At 41.9% G+C, this 9,620-nt stretch overlaps 1 protein-coding gene across 2 annotated transcripts; it reads left to right on the top strand.

Annotated features, from left to right (window-relative positions):
• Positions 1 to 52: 52 nt before the first annotated feature.
• LOC121677535 (integrin subunit beta 3 binding protein) lies at positions 53 to 9,617 on the top strand. Of its 2 annotated transcripts, XR_006021023.1 has the most exons (10): positions 53 to 296; positions 513 to 564; positions 859 to 943; positions 2,143 to 2,206; positions 3,246 to 3,324; positions 3,529 to 3,616; positions 3,795 to 3,854; positions 6,862 to 6,915; positions 8,274 to 8,357; positions 8,907 to 9,617. XR_006021023.1 is itself a non-coding variant. In XM_042056296.1 (9 exons), the coding sequence occupies exons 1-8, from the start codon at positions 292 to 294 to the stop codon at positions 6,912 to 6,914; spliced, it is 486 nt and encodes a 161-aa protein (XP_041912230.1). In that variant the 5' UTR covers positions 53 to 291; the 3' UTR covers position 6,915; positions 8,907 to 9,617. The 2 variants fall into 2 exon arrangements, 1 of the variants encoding a protein (XP_041912230.1); XM_042056296.1 differs by lacking the exon at positions 8,274 to 8,357.
• The last annotated feature ends 3 nt before the right edge of the window (positions 9,618 to 9,620 follow it).

Here is a 9,620-nt window from a genome sequence, read left to right as displayed (position 1 = left end):
GGTGTGCCATTGAAACACTCCGGACAAAACAAAACACAAAACAACGAAATGTGAAACAGTGGGGGGGAAAGCGCTGTGTTTTAATATGTGTTTTGAAACATACAATCCACTAATATTCAATCGTCTAATTGTTTATATTCATATCTGCATACATAAATAGTATTTGTAAAAAAATCATTACCTAACCGCAGCGGCCCTTTTATATAGCTTATGTTTCCAGAGGAAGTAAATACTCAGCACATCGCGCCAAATTCCAAATTCTTAACATTTTAAGCATAGGGTCATCTCACAATGTCGTAAGTAGCCTATAATAATGTCTTGTATTGACTTATGTGTGTCTAATCTGATTTATTTGGTAATGTAAAGTCGCTAACTAGCTAAAACATGTAAACATTCACCGAGGCATGCATGCATCCCCCCCCCCCCCCTCCCCCTAAGTTTGCTGAAGTTCACTTTTTCTTAGCTTTGTCAAAGTGAAATAACCTTTCGCCTGTATTCTGTCCTTATTGTAGAGCTAAAAGGGCTCTCCAACTAGAGGACAAGGAAAACGTATGTGACAAAGCGGTAAGTGTAAGATGTTGATGTGGTACCATAACCTACTTTCACTGAATCGTAGCAGCTCCACACTCGATGCATGTTGTCGCAGTTATTTCTCATCCTGTCTTCGAACATGTGACCCACTGAAGATTAGGCCTAATATGTGTCTAAAAATTATACTTTTGTAATACTATTTATAATTGTTAAGTGCATGCACGTCCATTTCTATTTCAAGAAACATTTTTCATTGTAAACTTGTTTGTACAGTGGTAGGGTATGTGTAATTATGATCTAATAACCAAGACTTTTACCATCCCCAAGACACCAATGAAGATGCCAGCTTTGGAGAGGACATTCTCTCCTTACACAGGTACTCGTGTGATGAGCCCTGCCACTGGGACTAAAGGTATCTACACCCATTTAGTCTTACTCACCACCTTACTGCCTAAAACACTTTATTTTTGAATCATTATGTGATTTTGCCCTTCATTTTGATTGAAATGAAGAGCAAAATCACATAATGAGTCAAAATATGTATGCCAACATCAAACACCACATATGCATCAGTAATAATAAGATTTGGATTATTTTCTGGGCTCTTATGAGTGTTTTAACAAAAAAAAGCCAATAGGTGGAATTTGCTTTTTTTTTTTTCAAATCAGAGGTCAACTTTGAAGGCCTGTACAGCCACAAAGCTACAAGATCCAACTTGCTATCATACCATTTTGTACTCCAGAGAAATGTAGCTTTCAGAAAAATATAGTGAGAATTTGCCCCCCCAAGTGGTAGTGATGACCCCCTGTGGCTCATGGACTAATAGGCCTAGGTACTCATTGTTTGCTTATTTTATTGATAGATGTTTGATGAATAGCCTACTGTAGTTGATTGGAAGTGGAGGGGCAAGTTTTCGAAGGTATTTTCAACTATAATATTAAGGTATATCATACTATGTGCATCTTTGCAGTGGCAAGCGCTTTCTTAATGATGTTGCGTGCCGAGACCATAGAGACAAGGAAGCACTCACACGTGGGTGCATACGTAAATTTGCATTCAGTTGGTCTACCACGCCTACTTCTGCTGTTTTACAGAAATAGCCGTGATTCCCCATTCCAAAAAGGATAACTTTACTTCATTGTTAGTCTATATCAAAAGCGGTTGTTCACTTTGTGTGAATGACGCTATTTTCCGCGTCTTTTTTATTCCAGCCATGGGCACTTTGGAGCAGAAACGAGAACGCCCACACATCCTGAATTACATACACCTGGCTTGACATAGTCGCTCCTACTCATCCTGGATTGGCATTAGTGAAACGAGTTGAGCTAGGATGACCAGACAACGCTATGTCAAACCTCGCTTTATCACTTATCTTGGATGTCTTAATTCTGCCTTTGTGAAATACCCCTCTGATTGTGTGCAGCCATTTTCTTTTATCATCCAGCCTCTTCCAGATTAAACCAGCTATGGCTGTGAATCTGCAGCTACTCACAAAACTTGGTTGTAAAGTTAAAGTGGCTGAACTTCATGAATAATTCCCCCAGGGTGTAACCACCATCAATAAGCCAAATTTGCATGGTGATTTTATGACATTTTCTGTTTCCTGAACAGGCAATTACCAAGCTAGAAGGAAGACCAGCAGTGCCCACAAAACACAAGCTGCACAACAGCATAAGTGAGAATCATTATTACAGTTGTACAGTGATTTACTTGTGGCAGTCAACTTTACACTGATAAGCTGTTTATAGTTTGTATTATTTAACATAAGGGTGTTGATACTTTTTTTTGCATTGGACATAGCCATGTAATGTGTTGTTTATGTAATTCTTAGAACTGAGAATCTTTCTTCTTTGGGTTAGATAGTAAAACAGGAATAAATTGCTGTTAGAGTCTATCTAAGTTCTTGCTGGATGGCACTGACATATAAACTGCAATAGAGTGCTGTACTTTGTTGACATTGCCAGTGTTCTCGAGTTAGTCATCATTGTGTGGCATTAATCTGGTGTTCTGCATGCTACTCCCCTCACACACTCACTGGTTTCATGGGCACCATGAAAGCCCTGTGCAGTTGCATGCTATGTTAAGCAACAATAAGAAGGATTCTACTGTCACCAGCGGATCTCTTCATCGTCACTTGTCTGATGGCCGTTGTGACAGATCCAAGTTTAATGACAGGACATGGCGCAGAGGGTCTCTCTCTTTGTCTCTATCATTAGACCAATCCTCAGTGATTTACACAGCACTAAAAATAGTTGGATAAGAATTGGCCTATTTCCTTCCCCAAAGCACACTAACTTGGTGTTCTTGCAATCCATCAAGACAAGCATTAGTTTTGAATTTTATAGTGCCGTAGTTAAGGAAGGAAGCTCTTTAAATATACATAAAAACATCAGAGGAGGCTGAAAGGAGAACTAGTGATACATTTCATATCATAGAGGAGCACAGTGCTCTGTCTCCACATGATGGCTTTCTCATTTATTTTGGCAGAGGACAGGGAGAGGTTTGGTGAGGTCAGATCAAAATGCTTACCTGCAAAATGTCTGAGTGTCAGAAATTTCTGGCTACACTCATTTTCCTTTTCGCAGTGTAAGAAACTATCTTGTCTGAACTATGACCAACAGGATAGCATTAGATGCGTACATAATGTTCGTGCATGACTATATTTTGCCAATTCTCAAATATTAGAATTTTGGATGTCCCCTGTTTTCTGCTAGACTGGAGAAGTTGCGTTCCAAGGTAAAGAAATCAGTACAGTCCATCCTGAAAGCTAGGCAGGATCTTGAAAGCCATTTGGTGAGTAAATCAGCAATAGCAGTCTGATACTGAATACATTTCACCTTGTAGCATGTAACAGCAGCATAGACTATTGTGAATAGCAAGGCTTTTGTGGTGAACCTTATATTAGAATGTCATGAGCTGAGTTCAAGAAAGCTGGATGGTTGGTCATTATGCATTCCTTAATGGTTGAACGTTTCGGTTTTCTGTTTTTGGGCTTAGCCATTAGAGGGCAGCAGCGAGTTAAGAAGACTCTTTCCAAGGAGACCTGGTGACCTGCTGACAGAACTAGAGAAGCACAGGGAGCTCGGTGAGTGCTTACATACACACACACACACACACACACACATACACACTTATATAACATATGTCAGATTATTTAAGTCACATGACATGACTCATGTTTGATACGTGCTTTTGATAAGGTAGTTTGGTATCATCAGAATAATGTTAGCATCAAAATGACAAATATATGTTTCTATTTTCAGTGGCCAAAGTTGAGTTGAGTTTTGCCATGGACATGGTGGATAGACAGAGTCGTTTAACAGGTGAGTGAATTAATCTTGCATTCATCTTGACACCAGACCAGAGTTTTCATGAAGAAAACATGCTCAGCTATAGAAAACACATCAAAATCGGTGTCCTTGTTTCAATCTCTCATCACCCTTACCACTACCGCCATGACCTGCATTCTCAACAGTTTAGTTGTGCTTATTGAACTCTATTACATTACGCAAAATATCAAAACATTATCCTCAGATAAAATTGTAGACTTAATAAACCAAGCACTCTGATGGCACAAAGTAAATAACATTTATTTTCAAAAGTCATCATTGTTTCTCTAATGACAGAGATAAGTTACCCTCCCCGCAGAATCATCTCTAATCACTCTAGAACTATCGCAACCTTTTCATAATCCAAAACAGGGAGGAAAAGAAAACTATTTGCTGTTCTGCTCACTTACAGGGGAAGATTGATTTCAGGTTCCTGAGAAATGTGGTGTAGTGGACAGGCTCTGACTCTTGATCATCTCTGTTGGGCCTCATATTTCCACATCTAAAAGCAATCAGCAATCTTTTATGGCCCCTGCGTTCAACACATCTGAAAGGGACTTTTTTTTCCCCCTGTTATATTCACTGTGCAAAACAACATTTAGTTTTCTTTACACAAGCAAGCGCTGGGGGCCCTTAAGACAGAATTAATGTGATTATTTGAGGCATACATAACGCCCGCAGCTATAGCTTCACTTGTGATTCGATCACATAATGGTGATTTGTGGAAACTGAATGGGGAGAATTGTCTGGTGGGGAAGGAAAAAAGTTCAGTGTTTTTAAGATAAGGTTGCCCGAAATTGTTTTAATTCGTCACGCCGGGGGAAACCTTCACGCATCCGTTTGCATGTGGCCCGACACTGGAGGAATGTCACATTTTTTATCACATGGTGGAGCATGAAATCTCTCACCCCGCATAAAGCAGGCCTTACAACAACAGGGCTGCAGCAGCAAGGGCTGAATGTGTCAGGGGGGCATACGTACAGGGTAAACAAACAGGCAGCAGGGACTGTACATGAGCCAAGAACTGCTGATGTCTGAGCTTGTGAGCTTCAGATATCATCAGATGACTTGGAGATGCTTTGCCAGAGTGTATAGAGGTTTATTGTAGAGAGAAGTATTTGCTTTAGCAAATGTTTGCATGGCTTCGGGTGTGCGTGTCTGTAGTGTTTAGTGTAGAAGAAGGTACCCTTAGCTTACCCTTTGCAGTCGTAATCAGTGTAATGCTAATTGCACAGATGTGCAGATGTTGGTAAAAAATGATGCCATTACTCTAGTGCTACAACCTATGTTCTGCTAAAATAATGTATGTGTGATATTTCCTCAGAAATAAGGAAAAATGGTCGGCCATATCTCAGAAATATGAGTGTTTGATTTGGCGTTCTATAAAAACACATTCTCATAAAAATATTCAGCCCCAAATAAGATATAACAAGTGCTACCCTCAAGTCTCTAATCTGCTGGCTAAACATGGCCCACCCATGTTGCACTGCTGTTGAGTTTTCACTTTAAAAGTGTGTTATTGGTCACATGAAAATGTCTGGAGGTCGTCCTAACTCAGACAAGCAACACAGCTGCACTTGGTGGCGCAGTGGCCTGGGGCATGTGTGACCGCAGCCTGTCGTGTCACCTGAGCCTGTCGGCGGTGAGGCCAGCTCTGGTGCCAGCGTGATGCTGGCGTGACCACGGCCGGCCTGACCCTGCCCAGTCAGCTGGGGGAAATGGAGAAGCAGGGTAATTAAGCTCAGGTATTCCAATCTGTATATATTTTAAACTCATGTATTTAAACTCTAAACCTGGGCTGTCAGTCAGTCTGGCTTTAAACTCTCAAACCTCATCATCCATCTCAGTCAGAGCGAAGCTGGACCAAAGACACGGCAGAGTCCTGGAGGAACTCCCAGCGTCCTGTCAAGCAGAAGTTTTTGGATACTTCATAAGGGGTCCTGTCCTCTTCAGCCATTCAAGATCCGCTCAGGGCCGTAAATACAGCAGGTTGCCGAAGCATGACAAATGCCTAGGATCATCTTTATGTGCTGATGAGCACAGAGTGGGAGAGAAAAGGGCTGCAATAACTCTGTGAGGGCGAGCCTCGCGCCGCTACAGGGTATTGATTATTTGTGTGCGGCGAGAGATTTGGAAAATTCAATTAAAGGAGTTGAGCAAAGGATTCATAAATTCTGTCTTTCTCCCGCAACCCCCCCCACGCCACAGACATTGTTACGTCCTAAATCAATGTTGCACTTCACAATATATTTTCTTAGGAGCATGGCAAATAAATAACATTTAAACAGTTCTGCTTACCGCTGAAACAAATTTGATCCTCTCGGCCGGTGTTTAGCTTCACGCAGTGGCCTGCCCTCCTGCCATGGGCCAGCGCAACAGATTTTTATGGCAGACTCTCCATAAGGGAAATCCTATATAATATGAATTTGGAGGTGACACAATGAGAGGGAAGGGGACGGATCAGCAGTATAAAAATTGATCAGGCCATTGGATGCCGGGCGTGGGGAGAGATTTGTATGGCAGCCGTAATAGACTGCATTAAAGGGAGATTCCTTCAAATGTAATAAAACCGATGGAATTTTCAGCATTGGGCCATGCGCGGGTCCAGGACCCCGGTTATGATGGTCACATCAATCCTGCTCCTCTGAAGGATGAATGGCAGCTGTTTTGGGGAGGGCTTTATGATTTTGATTAAAAACACAGGCCCAATTAAAGAGGTGCTGTATATTAGAGACAGCCAGGCTCTGGAACAGGAAGACATCCTGCCTCGTCGGCTCTCCCAAAGCTCCCCTCTGCTCTCTGATGCACCGTTACAACTCGCTGTCATTGGCTGTGCAATAACACCGGGGGATATTTGACAGGCTCTCAGATGTTAGTTAACTCAGGAGCATAATCAAAAGTTCTGCAGTTCAGCTAATTAGCTGCTCCATGAAACCCATTCAATAGCTCCCACATTAGGTTATGCACAAATGTCATTATTCTTCTCCCTTGTTTTCCTCAGGCTTCCCTCCCACAGGGAACTCCCATGAGTTTCTGAAGTCACTCCTACGATAAGGTAACTAAAACCTCTCATCAAATTCTGCCTTTTTTCTTCCTTTGTTTACTCATATGATATGACTTATGATTCATAAGAAATACCAGCAATACTATTAGGGTGAATGTTTTCCCTATTTGAGCAAAATAACAATAAGCTCACAGGTGGCTGTGTTTTTGTGAGATGCTACAGAGGCTGAAGGTTATAACCAAATAGAACACAATAACATAGATGCTGATGTTTTCATGTGATGCCTTAACAGAAACAAAGTGAATAGCAAACACAAAATAAATGTTAATATTTCATCTCCACACTTCAGCAAACAACATTACACATTTGCTGGTATTTTCTCCTGGGTTTGACATGGCAGGTCATTATAGTATTCCCTATCTGTTTAGTTTCCTTTGGTGTGTGTGTGTGTGTGTGTGTGTGTGTGTGTGTGTGTGTGTGTGTGTGTGTGTGTGTGTGTGTTCGTGCTTGCTTACTTTAGCGAGCCTCATTCTTCTGTCTCCTGTTGGCATGTGATCCACTCTCTTATCTCCTTAAATTCAGCTCAGCCACAAACCCCCCGTTGTGCAATATCGTTTAATGTCAGTGACATTAGAGACAAGCCTTCTTTTCCAACTTATTCTCTCTCTCTCTCTCTCTGTAAAAATATATAAGAGGCTGCCACTCATATTTGTCCATGTCAAAAACCACACCAGCAGAAAATACTCATATAAACCCGAGAGAAAGAGAGAGAGTTCTGTTTTCTGACAGTTTTTGTGCTGGCCGACATTTGCACATCTCTCTATCCCTGTCCGGATCTCTATTGAAAGTCAGCCTTCACTTCTGTTGTGTTTGACAAAATGTTGATTCTTCTGTAAACAGTAAGCAGCTCTCGCTGCGAAAATACTGTTCCTCAGACTGGCACTTGGGTCTGTCAGAGCTGACACTGAGTGAGCCCTCTCACACACACACACACACACACACACACACACACACACACACACACACACACACACCTCACACTCTTACAAGTAAAATTGGCTTACTTGAATACACACAGACACACATATGTATTTATGCATTTCACACTCACACATACACTGTCAGTGGAGTACATAGTTGGGGCGCACTCTTGTATGTTGCACCTACAGATAATCCTTGTCCACACACTCACACTCAAAGGCAGCCCACTGCTGCTCTTTATTTGGCCGAGGGTTAGCGCTCGTTCCCTGACCTCGCCACCGTGGCAACAGCTGGTGAGAACAGAAACCTCTTTCCTATTTTGTGTGCGGCGGTGGATCGTGTGGCTGCCACTTTATCACCCCTGGAGGCCACCTGAAGGACGCAGAGTCCAGGAGCACATTAACAAAGCAAATGTTTTCCTCCCCCAGCACCTGCGGCGCAGAGGTGAAGAGTGCTGCTGGCCACAGCAACGTCCACAGCACTGGCTTACCCAGCCCTCCTTTAAAGCTAGCGTATGTGTTACGCTACAACAACCTATATGTATTTGTCTGTTTCTCTGACATGGTTTAATCTATCTTCAAAATTTTATTTAGTTTTTAAATTCTTACATAACATTCACAGAATTCAAATGGTCCTCCTGATAAGGCTAAAATTATTGCCTTCAACTAATAATCCTACATTTTATATTTACATGCACATTTAACTTAAATAAAGGCCAAATGTAGAATGTACAAAGAAGTTATATTGTAGCTTAGTGTTATGTATACACAAATGTTTCACAAAATATCGCTACCCATATCCTCATATTCAGCACACAGGCACTGTTTCACACCCTATCTTCAAACATACTCAAATCTCTATTTCTAACCCTTAGTCACTTCATTCTTGCTCATTCTCTCACTTCAACCATACTACGCATCGCTGTGCAGTCCATCCAGTTCTCCTACATGTGTTTCCGTACACCTACCCATCACGACACACCTCCCACACACCTTGCAGAGTGGTGCTGGACAGACCACCACTAACTAACCTATTCCTTCACTTCCCTCTGATCCTTACAGATCCCAGCCTGTCTTCTATGGTCTACCTGACAACCCTACTTATTCTGTAGACTCCTCTTCTGGACCAAAGTCTTGCTTGGGCCATGTGAAAACAACAAATATTCACCACATCCTCTGAGCATCTGTGGTCCATTCACTACACCCTGTTTGTGAAGACCTGGAATAGTACTCACTTATAATCACAGGCCTGGTTGTATTCTCTTTTGTGATGTTCATGCCAGTCTGTGTGTTTGTTTGTGTGTGTGTGTGAAGAGGGAATGCTCTACTCCTCACAGATTGTAGAAGTTTAAGCACTACAGTCCTGTTTTTGTACATTCTGTGTTTTACTCCCATTAGCCACACTTTGGACAGACATTGTCTTCACAGCCATATTCCTGGCTGTGTGTGCTTGGTTGCCTGCAGGGCTAGTGTGGAACAGGCCGAACAACAGCGGCCCCTTTGTGACCTGATAACATTTATAGTTGTAATGGATTTTTTTAATGGCCGTCATTAAGTCCCAATGGAGATGGAGGCGAGGTGGGGAGAGAGATGGCTTGTGCCTCTTTCCTGTGCTGTTTCAGCTTTATGGTGTTATGCTCTCATGTCAGCTTCCATCATTTTTGTTTTACAGCCTGGGTCTACACTTTTGTTCAAATGTACAGCTCTGTGCGAGGACTCCTTTTGTATTGACTTGTTACAATTACCTGTTTTATGATATTAAATTAAAGGATTGTA

The sequence above is a fragment of the Alosa sapidissima genome, chromosome 12, assembly GCF_018492685.1.
Source record: "Alosa sapidissima isolate fAloSap1 chromosome 12, fAloSap1.pri, whole genome shotgun sequence".
NCBI classification, from domain to species: Eukaryota; Metazoa; Chordata; class Actinopteri; order Clupeiformes; family Clupeidae; genus Alosa; species Alosa sapidissima.
The sequence above is the reverse complement of the archived record's forward strand: the minus strand, read 5'-3'. Positions and strand labels throughout refer to the sequence as shown.